Source organism: Aulonocara stuartgranti, assembly GCF_965226115.1.
Source record: "Aulonocara stuartgranti genome assembly, chromosome: 3".
NCBI classification, from domain to species: domain Eukaryota; kingdom Metazoa; phylum Chordata; class Actinopteri; order Cichliformes; family Cichlidae; genus Aulonocara; species Aulonocara stuartgranti.
Genome location: NC_138941.1, coordinates 50,032,099 through 50,054,799, shown reverse-complemented (window position 1 = coordinate 50,054,799; position 22,701 = coordinate 50,032,099). Strand labels below are relative to the sequence as shown.

General features: G+C 39.5%; 1 protein-coding gene across 3 annotated transcripts in view; it reads right to left on the bottom strand.

Moving 5' to 3' along the window:
- Positions 1-22,701, bottom strand: part of dysf (dysferlin, limb girdle muscular dystrophy 2B (autosomal recessive)) — a 103,467-nt gene that overhangs the window by 31,187 nt on the left and 49,579 nt on the right. For all 3 annotated transcript variants that reach the window (XM_082528688.1, XM_082528689.1, XM_082528690.1), the window contains 4 exons: positions 21,763-21,940; positions 21,591-21,664; positions 13,665-13,724; positions 4,828-4,926 (listed from right to left, as the gene is read on the bottom strand). In XM_082528688.1, coding sequence (XP_082384814.1) covers positions 4,828-4,926; positions 13,665-13,724; positions 21,591-21,664; positions 21,763-21,940 — 411 coding nt within the window. The remainder of the gene's footprint in view (positions 1-4,827; positions 4,927-13,664; positions 13,725-21,590; positions 21,665-21,762; positions 21,941-22,701) is intronic.

Sequence of the window (22,701 nt, the reverse complement as noted above, 5' to 3'; positions counted from 1 at the left end):
ATAAAGAAAGAGGCAAAGAAATATTATTTGACATTACAGCACATATAGCATGGCTTTTATGGAAAATCTCTGGATGTTAAAACCTATTTTTAAACGTTTTTTTCATTAGATTCATGACTAACTGTGTTGCTATGTGATTGAATAATATTAATAAATACACTTAAAGCCTATCAATTACTAATATTTTACTTTTAAGCCCTTGATTTTGACTTTGTACAACATGTATGTCAGGGTACATGCAGACAACCTGTTGTTATTGCTGTGATGATGTGAAAGGGCTTTCAAGGCAGAGGTTAGAGCTCTAATTAAAGAGTAATAAAAAAGGCAACATTCTGACATGATTAGTCATTTGTTTGGGAATCAGACAAGAGACTGACGTGTGCTTTGAATCCCGGTGGAAGGAAAGGTCGCCGTTTGGGCCAAGAGAAACGGGATAAGGGTTGAACAGAGCGTGGGCGATCAAGGGTTGCTCCTGGGATGGCGGCAGACTCTTAAAGGACCAGACTATAGACAAACATTGACGACGGCTCATTTCGGAGTCGCCAACATCAGAGCACAGCCATTTCCCTGAATCTCTCCCACTGTGGTGTTCCCAAAGCAAATTCAACATGGATGAGTCATGGATGAAGAAGTTAGGGAAACGGACAGAATGTCACGATGCCGAGACTTGTGATGATGGAGCATGAGAAGAGAGGGGGAGGAGGGGAATGACAGACTGACAGAGTGAACTGGCATTAGGGCAGATAAATGATTTAAATGGTGAGGTTTAGAGCAATGAACGGGTTTTAAGAAAAAGGAACAAAGGCTAAAGGCGTCTCCATCTTTTTCATGTTTTCTTATTACTTTCTCAGTTTTTTATTCTTTCTGCTACTGTTACCTTTACCCTATTATACTCTCAGAAATAAGGGTATGGTAAAATTCAATTTCTGTCCATACAAGTCCAAGGTGCATGAATTACACATCAATTAATTGTTGGGACTCCAAGCATAGCTGGACTGGCCATCGGGCATACCGGGCATTTGCCCGGTGGGCCGCTGGCGATTTTTTGTTTTTATGGGCCAATGGATTTTTTATTTATTTATTTTTTTTATTTTTTTAGGAAGGGTATATATAATGAAAGGTGTTGGATTGGCCAATTGGTCATGATCGACTCTGGGCTGGACCAATTACAGCCGAGGAGGCCAGATGCACCCTCCCCCTTGTTTAGCAATCACGTGATTTTCGCGCATTGCATGCTGGGAACTCGTGGCAAAACAATCCAAGTACCGCATCAAACGCAAGCATTTGCAGCACCGCAAAACGTTCATTCTCCGGTTCCAATACCTTCTTGTTTTTTTCTTTGCCGCACAAAAAAGGAATGTACAAAACAAAAGGAGAACCATGCCAGTCCGTACAAAGACAGACTCGACGAAAAGTCAAAGAAAAATACGAGGAAAAAAATCAAAGGAGTGAAAGGGTCAGACCCTTACGAGCACACAGAGGGACAAAAGACGTTAGCGTGCTGCCCAACTTTCACCACGCTCAGATTTATAATCATACGGTTCTTGGAGTGAGTGCCCACACTCATGAAGTTTAGTAACTTCAGGTCACTGCAACAAGCCCAGGTACAGTTTACCGACGGATGGGTACAGGACCTTGAAATGCACCGTGTAGAACGAAAGACCATCGTACGAACAAAGGTAAGTTTACCAGTCTCACAAATCGTCGTCATAAATACACATTCGTTAACCGTTTATTAATAGGACCTTTGAGCTCAACGGTAATTAATTAGCAGTGGAAATAATTTCTGGTAGCATTACAGAAATGTAGCAGTGACAATAATATTGTATGCTGTAATCGTACTGGACAATTAGTGATACAAAACAACTGTTTTATCCTGTGAATAAAAGTATATGTTTTTGTCAACGTACCATGGCAATAACAGAAGCGAAACGCAATATTGTGTCAGGACAATTCACTATTTATGCACAATAAACACAATAAATAAAGGAGCATAGCGCGACAATTTCTGTTCAGCGCCAGACTTGCTTGTAACCTATATCACCAATTATGTTAAGAAAAATGACGCATTAACTACAACAGCAGACTGACCTTTGTGGGAATGCTTGGAGCAGACTAACATGTGAGCTGGAGTGTTCTGAGACGTTATATTTGGTATATCCAGACCATCCGTCGGCTCTTACTTCGGAAACATGGCTTAAAAAATTTCTCTTCAACGACGTAAAAAAAAAACCGATCTCTTTACCCGTCGGCTTCCCGTGGCTGTCATGCGACCGGCTATTGCAGTTAATAATACAACAGCTTCTTGCCATTTTTTGGGTTTCTTTTTATCGCTGTGTAACTGAGTTCAATTGAAAGCCTGCGTGCGCTAGTACCGCTTGCCACAACTTCCCAGAATCCTTTGCGGTTTTACCCCTGAATGATGTCACATTTTCAATCTTTATCCTGGTGGGCCGGTCTCTAGTCAAAATGCCCGGGCCGATTTTTTGTCCCAGTCCAGCCTTGACTCCAAGCTAACTAACTATGAGCACATTTCCGAAAGCCAGTGTCCCCAGATAGAAATGGTGTAGTCTTTCACTTTTACATCTCAAGATGCAATATTTTATTGCTGTTTATTTTGGGTAAATTAAAAGCATATACGCATACACTGAAAAAAGGACACGGGCCATCTCTTGGATTTATGTAAGCATCTTAGGTGTATTTAACGGAATTGGAATTTAACGGAATGTTTTATTGTTTCTAAAAATATCTAATAAGGCAATCTAATACATTTGTTGCTTTGTAAGATGAAAGGTCCACTTTGTACATTTACATTAAGTTTCGCAGTTTATGTCTGCAAGACACAAACTGCAAAGTAAATACCAAGGGTCTAAAGTATAATGGTGGTTCATTAAGGGGTACTTTCCCAGTCCCAAAAAAACTGTTCCCCTAGAAATAAAACAAAAGAAAAAAAGTGTCTGTTTATTTAGTGACAGTGTACATGCACATTGATGGAGATGTTAAATAAGCATTTTGGAAGATAGTGTCAGATTACCACTGAATAAAACTGTCTCTCCCCCCCACAATGCACGTCAGGGTTATTTTTATGACAAAAGCGTCAACAGAAGAAATACAAAACCCCAAAACAATGTACAACCCTTTTCCAATTATTATGTGACTTACAATACTAATGAAAAAGAATAAAAATACAATAAATACTATGTAAATTAAATAGGTAAACTCTTGTAATTGAACATGATCTTTATTTTTGGTCTGAAACTACACAAATCATAAAAATAATAGCTGCAAACCTTTCAGCTCAAAGCTGACAATTACCTTTTAGCGTCTATTAATCTTTTATTTATGAAGGCCAGGAAACCACACCATATACAATAAGTAAACTTTGTGGAATGTGAGTTAACATATGCCTTAACAGGGAAAAATGGGGAATGTGTGCATAAATTTCATATTATTATAGAAATACAAAGATATCACAAGAACTTACATATTTCCTCAAATAGTAATAGTATGTAGTGCAGTTTTACAAGATGCACATGTCGCATAAAATTATTTACTCATGAAAGCAGCCCCAAAGAGCGCAAAGACAATTAAACAATGAAACAATTACATTTTTTAATTTGTCATGTTCCTTGGGTTCTTTTTTCCTTTGACTGTTTTTGGCTATTTTGTATTCGACTTTTGATTATCTCCTGTTATTTACTTATTTATTGTTTTACGTTTTAACTTTGAAGGATAGTTTTCTTTGATAGTTTGCATTAAAGGCTTGCCTATTGCTTAATATTCAGTCTGCAGTGTCCTGCATTTGGATCATCTCTCTTACTGTATTCCATAGTCCTTCATAGATGATAAATGGCCTGCACTTTACATTAACCCTTTACATTAACCTACCACCTGAGCCACAGCTGCCCAAAAGCTACAGGAGTGTTGTTGCACTGATGCATTGACAAAGCAGAGGTTAGAAAAAAGTTTAAACTCTGTGACAGCAGGTGTATACAAAAATTATTCAGGTAAGTGCACTTATAATTGTACTAATTTAGCAGTATCCATAACATGATTTGCTTAGTGCTCTGGTGTGATGAGGCAAAGACACTGAACATGCTGGCACACTGAGTCATAAGTGAAACCATAACCTTGTGCAAAGGTTTTATCAGATTTGGCAGAGTTCTGCTGACCAATGGCTCAACGAATTCATTTACATACATCTGCTTCAAAATAACTTCAGATATGCCTTGTAGGAATAAAGAAGACACTTCTCTCACCATCAGCCTCCCCATTTAAACTAAATTTAGTACTAAACCAATGCTATCTTACAAGCTGTTACATTATTGGTGTTGGTTCATGCTTCAGACAGCTGGAACTTTGAAGTTTTACATTTTGTCAAATGTGAGTCAGAATAATCGAATGTTATTTCAGATTTATTAACTGATTAAGCAGCCGTCCACAACTGTCCCATTTTCTCTTGGGAAAACGAATTGTCCACCCCTGGATGCTAAGAGGTTAATAAAGGGTTAGGTGGTTAATTTTCTCATGGATCAAATGGAAAAAGTAGGGCTGCTGCAAAGGGCTGGACCAGTAAAAGATGGATACAATTAATGCTTTGAATTAACTTACCACTTGAGCCACAGCTGCCTAAAGAATATAGCCAATTGCATGTTCGAATATATGAATTCCCACATCATACTAGACAAACTTAATAAGAATCTTGTATCTAGTTGTAACATATGTATTATTTGCAAGCTTCATTTGAAAGATTTAAACATTTAGTTAAGGAAAAAACAAAAAAACAACAACATTTGTTTCCTACAAGCACTTAACACACATCCTTACCTTGAGAGTGTCAAAGCCTTCCTCCAGATAAGTCGCACACTTGTTTTTCTCTCCAGTTGATGCGTAGAACTTACTCCACCAGTCCATAATCTCTTCTCCCTGTTGGTCACACAATCAGATGTCAGAGTTTGGAAGATTGAATAGGAGGTGCTGAATATAAATAAGGCTGTGTTGTTTGGTAAAACCCAAAGGATACTTTTGAATCATTCAGGTTTGCTCTGCATGCAGTCTTATGGCTTGCGTAATATTATTTTAAAAAATATTTGTGTTGGTTAGACTTCATGTTTGCGTTACTTTCTTGCTGCTTCATTTACCTGACGAGTCAAACTAAAAATAAATAAATAAATACTTGAAAGGTCATTTCCAATTCCACCAAATTGTCTGTGGCTACTGAAAGTGATTTTTGTGTCGTTTATGGGCTGTGTTTGTTTGATATCTGAACTTCTTCTGAAGAACCTTTGACCTTTCAAACCTGTTCAAAGTCCTGCAGTGAGTAGAGCACTGCAGCGCTTTTCATGATTTTTCCAATGATCACATGGCAACATCGAGTTAGCCAAGTTACGTCAACACAAGTAAAAATTGTCTCTGGTGACTCCATGGCATTAAGGTCATGGTATATGGGCGTTCTGAGGCAATGGAAACGGGCAACACTGGGATGGGAACTGGCACAAGGTGGACGAAAATCAACATGGACATAAGAAGAACCGAGTTATGCCAAAAGAGTCCAAAAATGTATATTTATTCATGAAGAAATTAATTATTCTGCTACCTTGCTCCAAGCTGTTTTTCACCACGTCTCTCTATAACCTAGTAATATTCTTCAGGAACAAAAAATACTTGGTGCTTTCATTGTCTTTTTTGGGTGTTTTATGCTGATCAGACGAGGCCAGATGTAGTGAAAATGTGAAAATGTTAACTACCTTCCCGAAAACACAAACTCACTGAGGCTGGACTGAAGTTATCTACCGAGAGATTGGCTGGTGTAGTTCATGTGATTAAGGGAGTATGAAAGAGGTCAGACTAAGTGGAATCCAAGTTTGTAATTTGTGCGCAACCCTAAATTTAACATACCCCTGCTTAAATTTAATACCATTTAAAGTTCTGACAAAAAAACCCATAATCTAAAAAAGGTTTTTTAGTGTTAGAAGCAAAATGTCTCTTAATTTGTTTTCTCCAAACGCATTACTTCTCAGTCTCTGGAAAACATTGATTGCTTTGATTTTATTGTTTCCTAAGTATTTCTTTCTTTTTTGGAGCCAATCTCCACCTGAAACTGGGACTGTTGTGTAGGGCTGCACCAATAACACAGAGGTCAAATGAATATTAAGCAAAACTGAGTTCAGTTTATTGGTGTGGTCCTCCACAACAGTCCTTGGCTCTTACGAGGTGAGAAACTGGGATGGTTGTGAAGAACCGCAACAGTAAGCTTATAAAGAAATAAAATTAATACGGAGTAATATTGAGCTCATCCTATTGATGCGGCCGCCACAATAGTCCCACTTTATAAAGATAGAAAGTTAATACTAAGCAGAATGGAGTTGTTGAACTAAATTAAGCTGATCTCACCTTTGCTTAATATAAAATTTTTAAGCTTATTGGTGTGGCCCTCCACAACAGTCCCAGTTTCTCATGTAGCCTGCTGGGAAAATTAATTTTCCACCCTGAGTTAACAGATGGGGCAAATGCATGCAAGTGCAAAAGTTACCAGAATGAGATGCATTTACACATATTGCACTGCCAACATAATTTCACACCAGATGGGTGTCAGATACTGGAGCTCCATCATGATGCACAAGGGTTTTGGGTGCAGTTGGGCATATAGTTTCCCTTTTAAAAGGTCCACATTAAATGTTTTTTAAGTGCAATAAATCACTGGTGTAATAAATCACAGTGTTGCATTTCGTGCTTTGTTTCACCTAATTTTAATTTCTGCTGTTAGTTTGGCTTACAAAAGCTACTCGGTTGGGTTTGGGAAAAGATTGTGTTTTGGTTTGACAAAATTAACCCTGCAGCTAAAAAAAAAAAAAAAAAAAAAAAAAAAGCCTACCAATTTAAATGTGACACCAAAGGCCCTTACAATCATCAATAACCCGTTGCATCATGGCACAGATGCCAAAAGAACAGCAGCATCTGATGCTGGGGGATTATAATGCACTGGTAGTGCATAATGTGTGAAAGATTTCAGTGGTTTTGGCAAAACCACACCATCTCACACGCTTGGAATGGCATTTTTTATAAGTCGGTGCGCTCCAAAACTTACCCACTGTAACATCTAGTGTCAGCGTTAACAACAAAAGACAGGTCAGAGAGAAATTTAATTTCACCGTAGACTGCACGATCACTCAGTGCAGACGCACAAATGCTGACAGAATTGTAACCACGCATTAAAGTAGAGGGATTAAACACATTTTAAGGAGCTTTTCAACACATTTCTTAACACGTTATTCTCATAGCACATTAGGGGTTTCAATCCAAAATGAAACATACACCATATAAAAAAAAAAAAAGTAGAAGAAGAAATAAATCCCGCTATTACAAAATGACTGCTGGCATTAAATCAAAGGCTGTTAAAGCCTTACTATTACAGCTATGAGTCATCCTGCGCTCACAATGTCGTTCTGTTTTGGAGGGTAAAATATATATCTTTGTTTTTGAAATCTTGACTGATGGCCTTTTGAGGTTTGGATTCATTTTGATTTATACGATGTGATTTTTGGGGAAATATGTGACATCTCGGAAAGAAACCCTGTTTCATGTGTTTTATCAAGACTTCCATTTTCTCAAGCGTGAAGCTGCCTCATCCATCAAATTTACTAAAAGTCTGCTCACATTGGCAACGCCGACCGCAGAGCTACTTAAAAGCTCATTTTTGATTATTTTCTCACAGAAGCGAAAAGTCTGTCCATCTCACTGTGTGTGTGTGCGTGTGTGTGTGTGTGTGTGTGATGGCAAGCTGCTGGCTGCTCACAACAAGGAAACAGCGACCACAAAAATTGAGAATACAGTGGGGACAGATCAACCTACAGTGTGTATCTTCACACACATACAAAAACACACATTTCATCCCCGCCCTGCAACCTTCAACCCTCTGAGGAACACTCCAGAAACACAGTTGTGACGCATGCGCCACTTTTTCCTGTGTGTGTGTGTGTGTGTGTGTGTGTGTGTGTGTGTGTGTGTGTGTGTGTGTGTGTGTGTGTGTGTGTGTGTAAGTAAAGGCATAAATGTTGAACAAAAGTGCTCTTATGGCACTGGGTTTGTGTGGAATCCCCTTTCTCCTACTTCCCACAAACTCTGAGACAGAAACACACACACGCACACAGGAGAAGTAGGGGGACTATGGAATTCCTAATTTTTCCAAAGTGGCAGCATGGCATGGAAAAGGTCAGCACGTGGCGTTTAACTAGGACATGACACACACACACACACATGCACAGTGCCCTGTGTCTGAGGCGTGAAGTGTCTGCTGTGTGTTTATGTGCCCTCTGTGTGCTGCTGGTGCCAAGCATTGATGACCAGGGCGCCAGAAAGTGAGTGTGTGTGTGTCCACGACTCCTGATTCAGACAGATTAAGGCCGCCGGTGGAGTGTTCCAAACTCTGTACTAAGTATACACTCTGGAGATCGAACACACACACACACACACACACACACACACACACACACACACACACACACAGAGCCTGTAGTGGTCTGGTCAGGGTGTCGGTGTGGTTTGCAGCCTATCATTATGCCCTGTGGGGAAAGCCAGCCTAACCAAACCAGACTGGCACTGCCAAGAACTCTATGAGCAGAGCGAGTGCATTTACATAAGAGTTCATAAGAGCACCGAGCTGCTTCATAAAAGCTTTTTTGTGGGGAAACCCCATCCACAACAGAGTCAGAGGTCACAGGTGGGGCTGGAAGAGGCTTCCTTTAAAGTTCACACACATAAAGAGCCAAATCTGACAGAGCGTTTAGGAGCTTTTTGTTGCCTTGTAATGTCAAAAACATACACATTTATCACGAGGGAGCTGCTCTCTAACAAGAAAAGAAAAGTGTTTTTAGATGAATTATAATCTGTGATAAGTTCCAGCATGCCAAAGTTCCAACAGCATGAATTGTGACCTTACATAATCGACGACATCAGGAGCCTCCCAAAAAGCTGCAATTTACCCGGTGAATCATCTGTGGAGGTTACTCTGTGGAACCGTAGACTGTGAATAAAAGATGGACTTTGCCACCATGACATCATTGCTTGGTTTGCCTAAATGTTAGCATTTTGGCCACTACCACCACCTGCTACTTTTAGAGCCAGAAGTGAGCATATTTGGACACAAGGGTGGAGGTCTAAAAGGATCTGCTAACACTAACAAGCTCGGTTGGCAAGCACTTATTACACCAAATACATGCTAATTATTCCTGAGAAACACAAAAGTAACTAAACCTTTACTTATCAAAACTGTAATGCACATTTCCTAGACTAACTGTACAGCTAGTACATCTTTTGTCAGATAACTGCATTAAAAAAAGAAGTTTGTGCTTCAGTTTTGATCTGTAAAACATGTTGTGCGTTCCTACTTTGTAGTAATTATTTGTGTGTGGCTGTGTGCGTTTGATGAACCAGCACAGTCCATGAAAGCAGTTTGTTTGGAGTAGCTGATAACTTAGCGGTCCAGATGATGACCTGGATGACTGAGAACTTTCACACTAATTAAGCTTAGTTTTCAGCTATAGATGCTGCTTGGTTGGATATATTGGCTCACTTTGGTGGTGTGCAGCATACCCGGGAAACCGTGCAGTGTCCTCTAATTTTATGCCAAAAACGTACTGTATGGTCCATTTCAACCAATCCGGCAACGTTGACTTCAAAGCACCCGAATCAAAAACTTTTCCTACTCAAAGATCAGTTGTCTACTGGAGAATTTTCTGAAGCAGCAAGCCATTCTGCCAAAAACTCAAATTTTCTTTGACCTCATTCCATACCTCTAAAATAAACTGGTCAGTGTGAAGAAAGTGGAAAAACTATGTTGGCTTCTTAGGCACAACTGTTTGCATGTATTTGTCATTTGCTCCACTGCGGTTTCAAGGCAGAACAGCAAACCTCAAGTAAAAATCTGTGGCATTTGCACATAAATGAATGTCTTCTTTGCTATCATTGATTGATATTACACAGGGCTGACTCAATCTACAGCATGTCCAGTTTCTGAAAGCTTTTTTCATATGCTGTTCTAAACTCATACCACCGACTAGCCCATTTATCTGAAAAGCCAATCTGCTATGCAGAAAACAATTTGTTCTCACATTCTCCCCAATTTAAAAGAACCTCAGAAGCCTCAAAAAGCGACACAGGTTTTGAAAATAACAAACTTTCTTGCATTTGCTACTGACTGTTTGAGCAAGCTGTGGCTGCTAGTAAACAGTCCATGCTATATGTAACACCAAAGACAATTGGGAATCATATATGGAGGACTAGCAAAACTTGGGGTGACAGAATAGGAAGTCATGGACACTGATTCAGCCCACTGGGTTGAGAAGGTAACCCATATAGGCCTGGGTTCGAATCTGCCCTGAGGCCAGTAACTGTGCGTCTTACCCCTCATCCTGGCTTTCCTGGTATCTCTCCACTGTCCTGTTAAATAAAGGTTAACAAGTATAAAAAAAAAAGAACAGATAGCCTTAACCCTGATGCCCTAACTACCTAAATGTTGACTGTTGGCCTCAGATGCCAAGTCAGATAGGCTCTCTATAATGTGGGAAGCATCTGTGTCTGCATCTTTAGCTGCTAAATGGTCCGCTATGGTCACCAGCTACAGTAAACAATGTCCTTCTACTGTCAGGGAGATGTTGAGTGAATAAGGCTTTTCACAGGAGCTTTTTGAAAGTCTGTCTGATATCTGAAAGTTCAAACACTAACTTGCGACTAATGATAGACTTAAAAGTACACCAGTGCCATCTTTAAAAGCACAGACACATCTGGATGATGGTCTGGGCAACAAATATGTGCAGCGCTCAGATTCTGGAGTTGAACAGCAGCTTACATCAGCCTGTGGCTGAAATTAGCAGAACAAGAAAAACAATAATGATTTACTAAGCTATTTTGACATCTTGTTTCTGGTTACAGTGTCATTATAGGGCCATAAATGTGTGTTTCACAAACCCCCAAAAATGCCACAAAGTCGCCTGGCACAAAGCCATGTCAGTTAGTTTCTCTGGATCCAAAGCAGCCAGGAAGGATTTATGGAAGTTGAGGTAAACTGCAACATTTTCAGAGCAGGATTTTTAACCAAAACTGACTGCTTTTTGGAGAAGAAGTGGAATAATTCTAATAAGAATTAATGGCAGAGGTACAACGATAGAAAAAGCAGACACAAAAACCAGATTATAGTGACCTGACAGATTTTTGAAATCCAGTTTCCTTATGGAAATGAGAAAACACAGAGGTTGGTTTGAACCACGATATATACTGTCATCGTGCACGCATTCTGCCGATGAGACGTGACATATAATGTTCATTTTCCATCTGAGCGACGTTAGATCTCAGATATCACGAAAGGGGGGCTGGAGCCTCCGAGCTTTGAGGAGCCATGACGCTCCTGACAGCCGATCTTCTTAAACTTTTCCAACTCTGAAACTAAATCTGACTGATCTGCTTTGGAAGCGGCTCTGCTGAGCGCACACTCTGCTGCAGTAATCTGGTAATCATCAGACATACGCGCATGACCTGTTCTTTTGGTTGCGACCCAGAGATTAAGGATGCCAGGATTTACGGCACATGAGAGAGCATGCTTTCTTTCTCTGGTGCCGTGAGATATTAGCCGCCTCTTTTTGCTCCTTTAGTTGAAACTTTTCTGATTCTTTTCATTCTCTCTGCTTCTCTTTTAGTCACTTTCTCCCTCTCTCATTCATCCATCCCTCCTCTGTCTTTTAGTAAGAGCTCACAGAGAGTTGTGGTATAGAGGATCTATAAGCAGCTCTGTTGACTTTGGCCATGGCCAGACAGAAAACTGAGCTTTTAATTTGACTGCTTTAAATATCTGACCCTTAATAAAACAAATATCTTTGTTTGGAGAGGAAGAAATCCCCCCCCCCCCCAAATTCGAGCAAGAAAGGAAAGAGCACTACTGGATGTGTATGTTTGTGTGCTCAGGCTGGTCCGGGTCATGCTTAGTCTTCAAACTGACCTGGCTTAGATAAATAAAATAGAAGAATGTAACAAGCAGCGGAGCCCCCCCCACCCCAAGTTCAAATGTGGGATTAGATTTCCTGTGTAACCGCACAGCTCGGTGTGTCGCTCTGTAAAATCTGGCTTTCTCAAGTAGGATGCATTTTTTTTGACACAAGACCAGCAAAGCAGCAAGTCTCCCGTTTCATCCTGGCAGCAGGAAAAAAGCCCCACTTTTATCTCATTCCAGATCGGCCCTCATCTGTCTGCACTCAGTGTTATTCAACAGTGTCTTACTTTAAATAAACTTCATCGATAGATAGCAAAACTAAAACTGTGCTACTGTCTACACACTGTGACCTGGCATCACCTGAAACATTGTTTATTAGTTTTAGATTTTGACTGCCTTTTTACTAATTAATGTGTGTTTTTTGTTTTGTTTTTTACTTAGAGATGGAAAAAAATTCCCACAGACTGTTTTGGACCCCATCCATTTATAGGGTCTTTTCAGCCCTGTTTTTGGGGTATAATAGGCAGGTAGGTGCTTCTAAGTAGTGCTGAAAAACAGCTGGTTGGAAGTGAGGGCTCACATTCACACCTATTGCCAGATAAGAACCACTGGGCCACAGGCATAAGGACTTGTCAGCAATCCCCTGGCAACTAGTCTCTGACTGGTTGGTGAGTGCTTGCTGGCTGTTACTGAGCCTGTGTGAGTAGGAACCTAACCTGGAGTACCCAGAGAAATATGCAGGCAATGGAGGAACATGCAAACTCCACATGAAAAGGCCTCATTATTGCAGGCACATGCTACTATAAGTTGTTGGTGCAGTAATAAGTAATGAATGTCACTGCAAAAAACAAAAAAAACCCCTCAGGTTTTGAATCCGAGGTGTCAGACATAAAGAGAAACCTTTTTCCAGACATATTTTCACTGACCTGAAAGAGCAGCATTTCACATTAGATGTTTGGTTTTTTTTACCCAAATTCCAGCATTGTATTTTGAGAGCATATTAAACATCTTTTCAACAAGTTTTTGCTGAGTGGCAAAGACCTTCTTCAAGAAAAGATAAAACACTTTGCTGTTTTTTGCAGTGGAAAACAGCCAAATGATGATATCCATTAGAGAAACAAATGAATAAAATAGAGTTACATACAGTAACTTGAATTTAAATGTAAACTTTGGGAGTTTTTTTTTTTTTGAAAGCCATTTTCATTTTATAGCAGCTTTTTCCTTGTGGACTCCTAACAACATCCACTGTATGAATTTTATCAACAGTTGCAACCTCGCTAACATCTTGAGTTGTAACAGACTTGTCTCATGGTGCATGTGGTGCACAAATGAGCCAAATGATAAGAAGGGAGACCAAACATTTGGCTCAATGCTGTGTTCAATATAAGAGCGACATCAGTTTCCACTACTATCCTCTGCCTGGCGACCACTGCAAAAATTTCCTGGCTCTGGTGTAGACCTTTTTTAAAAAATCTAGACAATCAGTTGCCAATATGAGCAGATTTGCAGTAAGTATCCACTTTTCTTTAGTATGTGAAAAAAAGACAATTAAGTGGGAGGCTGGGAGGCATGATGTATGGATGGATGATGAAAAAAAACAAGTGCAATGAAAAGTAAATGCAAAGCATGACTGACATTCTTGTTCAATGAATGAAATGAATGACAAGATGAGTTTGTTACCTACATGAAGGCTGGAACTAGAGGTTGAAAGGTTAATGATAGCAGAACTGGTTCCATCCGCAAGCTACAACACATATATACACACACAGAAACACACACTTTCAGGTTAGTTTGTTAGAGTTAGCTTCAATATTTGCAACACATCTCAATGATGAATCATAAAAGACAATTTGAAAGTGTTAATCACTCAAAAAGAAGGAACATGATATTAGAAATATACATGAAAATTACAACATTAGACACTGTTAGACATTATCTACTAACATTTGAAGGGACATCAGCGACTCAAACACAGAAACATCACTGTCACCACTATGGAAGAAATGCAGATACCCAGGTCTAAGTCATCACTGTAGATGACCACAGCCCTAACCCCAACTCTAACCCAAGGCAATCAGAATATGCCTTTTTTTCTCCATGATATTGGTAAAATACAGAAGCAATAAATCTGTTTTATCTTCCACCAAAATACACATTAGAGAAGGATTGGGGTTAGGGTTAGTAACGGCCTTATACTTCAGAGAATTTACTCTGATGGACTGTGACAGAACCTAGATTAGGAGGACAAAGAGCCAGATTTACTAAACATGAGTGATTTACAACAGCTGAGCTGTTTTTATTTCATCGCACAGTTAGTTAATTTCAAAATCAAACATAAAAAACACACCTTTTTTTCTGTATTAAATATCATACCATGCATCATATCATGCATAATTAGCAGTAAATTATGTGTCGCAGATGCTAGTAAATCAGTTTGAGAGTCTTTATAAAAACAAACAGTATTTTTGCTTTTACACCACTGTATAATTGTACAGTGCTATATAAACACAACTCACATGAATTTAAAGGCCAGTTTGCATTCGCACCACTCATCAGTAAATCTGGCCTCAAGTGTTTAGACAAAGTTAGAGATCAGCTGAGAACAGAGAAGGATAGAACAAAGATAGGATGGGAAAATCTGAATGCAGTTATTGTATTTTTGTGCCGTCATCACCTTGCAGTGGTAGACTTTATATTAAAAAAATGTATGGACATAACTTGTAGATATTTGTAACAATAGAACCTTCAGAAAAAACTCCTAATGACTTTATGACCTCTTACATTAGTCTGAACTCTTACTATAATTTAATTTACTTTATAGTCCAATAATAGTTATAAATCAGGATGAAAGCATCGTTTATGTTAGGTTGGGCCAACCTTGTTATTTACATGTCAGTACTCAATAAGCATGCAGTGACCTTGTTTTCACAGTCAGATCCCCACGTCCTGACAGTTCCTCGACAGTCCTTGGAGCACCTCTGCCAGGTCTAAGGGGTAAATACTGATGCCTTTATAACCAAAAGCCTGAGTAGCAAAACGGGTGGAAAGTAGGTTTGTGCTCACGGAAGATGATGCAGGTAACCGACGATGGTCAGAATGACTGCCAAAAGTTAACAAATCGTGTTAAATAGTGATATTTGGCTTGTTTCCCAACTGATTATTGTAAGATTCCTATTAAAGAGAATTTATCTCACTACTCTGTGCGATCTCTTGTAAAAAGGATGCTTGTGCACGTGCAGATCCAACTTTTTGTTTAACCAGGTTTTATGTTTGTCATTTTACTGCTGAGCTTTTGACTGCGGAGTACAGGGAAGAGCAGCGTAGAGAGAGAGACTGAAAAACTTAGATGAACTATAGGCCGAAAGAGAAAAAGATTTTACTAAATATGGAAATGGAAAATGAAGACTATGTCTGTCTCTCTTTGTGTCTCCAGGATTACTGCTGCTGGTGAAACGGTATGTATTATGGAAGTGGATAGTGTCCCAGACTTTGGAGAAAATCGTCCAGCCCTAGTAATAGTAGTAAACCCTAGTGAATTTTCAAACATGTGTAATGATTTCAAATTGGAAAACAGAGTATCAGTATTTGTTTGGTTGGAGCAATCTGAACTAATAGCAATAATTCACGGAAAAAAAAAATGCAGCTCTTAAATGCTAAACTTCTTTAAAAATCAGAACAAAGTTAAGTGGTTTTCAACCCATGTTTAACCAAGGTTACATGCAACCTGATCTCAGTGAATAATGTGAAGTGACCACAGCCTCCTCAAAATGCATTATGTGGTGATGGCACACAAGGCACCAGGAAAACAATGCCAATGGAAAGTCAATAAGGAGTTTGGTTGTGGTGGGTGGACAAATTCCCTGGCAATGATGTTGCCGCAAAAGCTGACGACTCATCCAGAGGTGGGTGTGAGTGTGATGGTAGCTTGAATTACACAAAATTCTCACATAAGGGAGTGGAGTCATTATGAATTGCTGTGGACATCACTGTCCACTGAACTGTGGACAGCGATGTCCTTGTAGTACTATAAATAAATTAGTTATCTATAGTTCCAATATTCAAGTATCCAATTGGACACTTGATTCGATTTGACTACAACTGGTTGCCACATGTCTCTGCTGACTTTGACTTTCATGAAGAAACCTCAGCGTTTAATCATTTTATTTTGCACAAGCTGTGAACTGATCACCATCCCACTTTTATTCTTTAAAAGTTTGCAATCTTCAAGTTAAGAAGAAACAGATGAAGCTCCACAAAGATTGATTATCAAAGACCAATTTAATTAAACAAGTTAGCTGTGCGCCAAGTTTGGGTTTTTTGCATTTTTTTTTTAAAGTGCAACGAAGAATTTCAGCAGTACAAAGAATCCGCTGAAACAAAGCTGCTTGTTGCTGATCAAATGTCGCACTTTGCTCCATTAATTTACAACTTCTAACTCATCGCCCGGTCTGAATCTGCAAATTGGGTTGACAAGAGTGCAGATTTTCTTTTTTCTTTTTAAGCTGTCACTGCAAATTTATCATCCAGTTGCGTGACTGTTATTGTACCCACACAAAGCTGTTCTGATGATGAACTGCACATTTTAATTGGATAAGGGTGTTAATGTCAGGGAGTGTACACTGATTTCAACACCCGCAGACGCACTAATTAACCTCGCTTATTTAGCTCATGTTGTACATATTTTTTTGAACTCCCATGTCACTAAACATTTACCGCTGCCCTCCCCCGTCAAACACAACAAGGCAATTGAGGTTTTGCATCAGTGCAAGAGAATGGAAAAATGGTCAGTGTCGTAAGAATGAGGTAACAGCAATATATTAGAGACAGTCCCATGATGTCTCCTTATGTTAAATAGTGCACGTATTTGTGTGTATGTGTTTTCCTTATGATGTAAATGCATAAACACGTCTCCATAATGTTGATCATTCAGTTTTAACATGAAGTTTTGGTAGGTTTAGTCAAGGGTTTAATTATCATTTAGATAAATTAAAGTCAATGTAATGTTCTCTAAGTGACAGAAACACAAATGTGTGTGTGTGTGTGTGTGTGTGTGTGTGTGTGTGTGTGTGTGTGTGTGTGTGCGCGCGCGCAGCTTTTGTGGCGCCTGTGGGTTAAGGGATACCAAGGAGGGCCGCACAGAGAAATTAAAAAAGGGAAAAATTCCAGCAGGCATTTCAAGATGATGAAAGGATCAGTGAGGGGATGATTGGCTGATGAACCACAACAATGAAGCGAGAGAGAGGAAACGGAGGAGGATAACATGAGGATTCCCCCTAATGAGCTGCCACATTAAAACAGCTGCCAGCTTGATCGATAGAGAAGGGAAGAAGGAATGAGAAAATGAATTAAAAGGGTAAAGAGGGGAAGGCAAAAGACGGATGGAGAGAGAGAGTGTGAGAAAAACTGGGTTGACTGGAGAGGGAAAATAAAAAACAGAGGTGAAGCAAGCTTGAAAAACAGAAAGATGGAGAACAATAAAATGGAGAGATGAAAGGATTACTGAATAGATGAAAACTGCGCAAAAGAAAGTATGGCTAAAGTGAAGATAACAAGAATGGCGATAAATAGAGATAGTAAAGTAGGAAGGAATTTAGAAGGGAAAGGGCAGAGGGATGTAAGGAATGGAAGGATACATAATGAGTGAAAATAAGGACAGAAGAAGAGATGGAGCAAAGGAGGTTTTACTGGGAAAAGGGAATAGAGTTAAGTAAATTTTATGTAACAAGGAAAAGAAGCAAGGAAGGAAGGCAGAAGAAAAACATAATTTGGTAAAAGCTAAAAAGAGCCAGGAAACTGAGCAGAAAAGAAGGAACAACAACTGATAAATAAAAGGAAGAAGTTAGTTAGACGGCAACAAAAAACAGATTTAGAGAGTGCATCTAAAACAAGGTAAAAGGCCACTGAGACATCAGCTACTACCTTGTGGGCCAATGGTCATTATGCTAAAAGGCAGCAGCAGCACAAACGCAATTAAGTTATCAAGTTCAGTGAGTGTTATTAGTCAGCTGTGTTGGCACATCTACCAGTCAAACTGGCGGTGTTCCTAACTTTAAGCCCCAGTTTGGCACAAGTTTTATCTGTCGGACAGATGGCCCCACATTCGAGTCTAGAATACTTTGGTATATAGATAAGTTCATGGTCGACACAGTCAATACATGGTGCCCAGGTCCTGTGCCTACAAAACAAGCCACAATGCTCAGGCCTCCACTGCTGTGCCTGAAATTTAGTTTTCTTGAAATGTGGTGCCGTGGATTATGGACACCACTTTTGCCATGTCTTTACACAATGTTCCAAGAAGCAAATTGGCAAAGCAAGGCCATATGCCAATAGTTGTTTTTTGTTTGTTTGTTTTTTAGAGGGAAGAGGCTTTGTCTTGGCAACCCTTGCAAATCAACCAATTGCATTTGAGAAGCAGCATCTGTCTGTAATTTGTCCTTTTAAATCCTATGGAAGCAGTAAGGGTGTAGGTAGTACAGACTTTATGGACTTCATAGAGTCCTATAAAATCATTCTTTTTCATATGACTGGGCATTTCTCCTATTAAGTTGGTCATTTTACCCTGGGAGTCCATGAGGGGTAGTTCACTTCTCGAGGAAGTCCAAAGTGGCTACTTGAGGAACTGCAGTTTTTGGCAATTAAGCATCCATTTTACACCACTGGATATTTTGCAAAGAAGGAAAGTGGCAGGAAGTGATATAAAAGTAGTGTGGGGAAAAGCTGAATGTAAAGAATGAAAACCAAATAATCGTTTTATTGTGCAGAGGAGAGAGAAGAGGGAGAACAATAGACAGAAGCAAAGGAGGAAGACCAAGGGTCTTCAAATAAAATGACTGACAGCTGATGACAGCAGAGAGGGGAAACTGAGGAGAAGAAAAGAAGAAGTAATAGACATCAGCAAGAAGGTGCAGGGCTCCAAAACAGAAGTCTTGAATTGTTTTACTCTCACAGAGAGGGCTGACAGAAATCACGAGCTTGGAATTCTTTCCAGAAAACTCACAAGTCCTCTGCAGATTCACTGTCTTCAAAAGTTACTTCAGTATTCTCAAAGGGGCCAATCCAGTGGTTTTCCATGTTGTAGCCCATTAACTTCAAATCCTGCACACTTAAACATTACTGCAGAACATTTTCCAAGGCCTGCCACACTGTCTTTAGTGATTTCTGAACAGGCAACCATTGGTTTTGCATAATTACAGTTCAGAGCAAATACCAACCAGCAGAGACAACTCATCTATTCTTTTAGTTATGTTAAAGGAATATTTTCATATTTTGATGAGTGTTTACTTTCTTATCATGGCTGCCAGATGGGTATTTTAGCATAAAGATTGTAGACAAGGGTGCCAGTACCTTTACCATCTCCAAAGGTAAGAGCAAGACTTCTAACCTTAATGATCATGTAGGCTGTTTGTTCCTACCCTCTGACCTAACATACAATGATCATAGAGGCAGAAATATGCCATAAACTGTTAAAAGTGCTGAAAAATAGACTGGCCATTTTTGATGACACAATGCTATCGTAAAAGTATGGTTAAGTTTAAACAGAGTTAAATGTTGAGACTTTTTAGAACTCCTTTAATGCCACTAAAAAGTGCCCACAAACATGCTCAACCAGTGTGGTGGTCCAAGTGACAACAACCCAGGGCTTTAAAATGAAGCCAAAACACGAGTGCCAAAAAGTGCAGTTCTTCTAATGGACACATAGGGCTGACTTCACAAGTTTGTCAGTCCCCAACAGGGTCTTATGTTAAACTGTTAAAATAAAAAACATATTTGAGAGGCAAGAAAATAGTGTTTGCTTCAATAGACTATAAAGCTATGTCTTCACAGAAACCAGTACAGTGCCATGGTGACCAGACACCGCAGAAATGACACTTGTTGACTTCAAGCTACAGGTGACACAAAGTAAGCGGGTCCTGAAATACACTTTCCTCAACTTGGAGGCAACCAACTGAAGTGATTGTCAATAAGAGTGCCAGATACCACAGATAAACCTATGACCTGGTAGTGAATACATTAGCGGATTACCTAGGAAACTGGAGTCCGAAATGTCCACTGGCGATCAATGGTCAACTTCGAAGAGATACATGACAAGTGAATCGCTCCCTGTGTGAGTGACAAATGTGCCAATGCAGGCAGCTGGAGCCAATCAGTGTCTGCTAGACCTCATCCATTGCTTCAAGTCATTAAATTCAACTGAATTCATTTTTTGTTTACATGTGGGGTAGCTGTAGCTCTGGTGGTAGAGCAGGTCATCTACTAACTGGAAGGTTGGTGGTTCTGTCCCCGTCATGCCAAATAACATTGGGCAAGATACTAATACAAAGTTCCTCTCCGAGTAACTTGGGATCTGAGTAACTCCCAGGTTAGATTTTGATTTTGTCATTCAAATCAAATTGGTTCTGACTCTGAATAAAAAACCCATCACATCAGGGACCAAAACTCTACTGGTGAACCTTGAAAATGGAAAGTTTATATTGGCTGTGTGTGGTTATGCATGCTGCAAATATAAAAAACACCTTTGACAAACTACAGTTTGGTTCAGAAGCATTTCCAGACATGTTCTTGTACCATTAGTAGTTATTATTATTATTATTATTATTAATAATAATAATAATAACCTTAATAATCAATAGCCCAGCAAAGCACTTATTACATGTATTTACTTATTGTTGGGCCTACTGGTAACTCTTCTCCTCCTAACACTATTTTTAGAAAATGTAACAACAACAACAACAAAAACATCTTAAACATAATAATGACTTTGCGTTTTTGCAGTTTTTGGGGGGACCACAGTTTGATGACAATGCATTCCTCCTGAAACTTTCCAGCTCCCTTCAGTCCTCAAACATGATTACACAACGATAGCTGCGGTCTGCGAGTGTGTGTTTAGCATTTATAGCGCTGCATTATTTATGTTTGCTCCCTTCAACGGAACCTCGTGCGGTCTGCCAAACCAATAAAGCCAAATTATGTCACGGTCTAATTCTATACAATCTTCTATTCACTAATACACACAATGAAACCACTTACGACTGTGGACCAGGAGGGGGGTAAGAGGGGATATTTAAAAAAATGCTTTAAAAAGACTACATTTTGTTAGTAATTGACTTTGTGTGTTCTTCAAACTGGGATGTCAAAAATCTTTGACCAGTTATCTGGTGAAAGAAGAAAGAGAAAAAAAATGAAAGGGTAAGACAGTGGGACCTGTTGCTATGAGCCTAATAGGGCTGTGTCCTGTATATAGGTTCCCTCCTCACCACTATCCTTGGCAGTTTTAACTCAATGTGAAAAATAGCCTTTACTAAATAAACAATTTTATCTGCATTCGAGTGATATTGTTGGATAGGCTCTTTTTTTCCTTTTCTTTTGTCAAAGATTTTGGATTTCAACAGGAAGGTGAAAGTCACAGCCCAGCCAGAGAATCCTTATGTTAGTGAGAGGAAATTTAGAGATGAACAGAAAAGTGTTTTTGATGCTTTAAAGGCAGTTTTGTGGCAATTATTTAAAGTACTAATTACCAGTAATTACCTACAGAGTAATTAGCCAATAAATGTACAGTGTTGTGTACACAGAGCAGGTTTAGGCAACTAGCTGATACAAAAAGCTCTTTTACCTGGTCAGACACAAGCGGCTGCTCATCATCGATGTCAATAAAAACCTCCCCAGAAATTAAATGGGGCGTCTCACCTACACGTGCCAACACACACAGGAAAAGAAGACACTTAACATTTATCATCAGTGTTAATCATTTTTGCTCTATTTTTTTCCACTGCTGTGTGCCTTACGTCTCCATCCTTCCTCCTCTCCCTCCAACTCCACAGCTTGCTCATCTTCTTGGTTGTAGCGGTACTCCTCCAGCGAGCGGATGGTGCACTGCCCAACCACCGGCTTCCTCCCAAACTGACGATTGTCAATGACTTTGATGACAATTGGCGGCATGTAGAGCTCCTCTTGGGGAAGTCTCTGTGGTGAGATGGAGGAAGATGAAAACACAGGGACTTAAGCGTCTGGCTGCTTAACGTCTATTTCTAATTGGTTATGCCACCTGCCTGCGTGATGTTGACTGGCTGTGGCTGCTGATTGCCTAAAACTGATTGGTCACCAAAGCATGACCAATCAAGGCTTAAATGGACCTTTTCAGATGTAAAGGAAGAAATAGCTGAATCTGCAGAGGTGCAGATACCATCTTTGTGATGGAAATCAGGGTACATACAACACTTTGAGTTAAAGTGTCTTGACGCATGCTCAATCATCCAGGTAAGGAAATCCCCCAAAAGTTGATTCTGTTCATCTGGACGTAGCGTTTTCAGTTGGAGAAACGTTTTGTCACTCATAATCAAGTGACTTCTTTAGTCTCAGCTGACTGCAGGTTCCCCCAAAACCTTTCAACAGTACCTTTGCACAACGCTGAAATTAGCCCACTGATTGAACAGTAGGATGGGAGGTCAGTTTCTTGATCATTGGATTAATATGCAAATTGTCATGACCACTGATCATTGACAATCTTACAATTCTGTGATTGCAGCCATTCCCCAACTCTGTGAATGGTACTGATGGCCATTGATCAGTTGTCACTGACAGTAATGAAACATTTCTCCCACTAAAAATATGACATCCAGATGAAAAGAATCAACTTTTTGGGACTTTGAGTTAACATATAAGTTGAGGATTTTAATATAAGGTTTGCAAGTAAAGTGACACAAAAAAAAGATAAAACAAAAAAA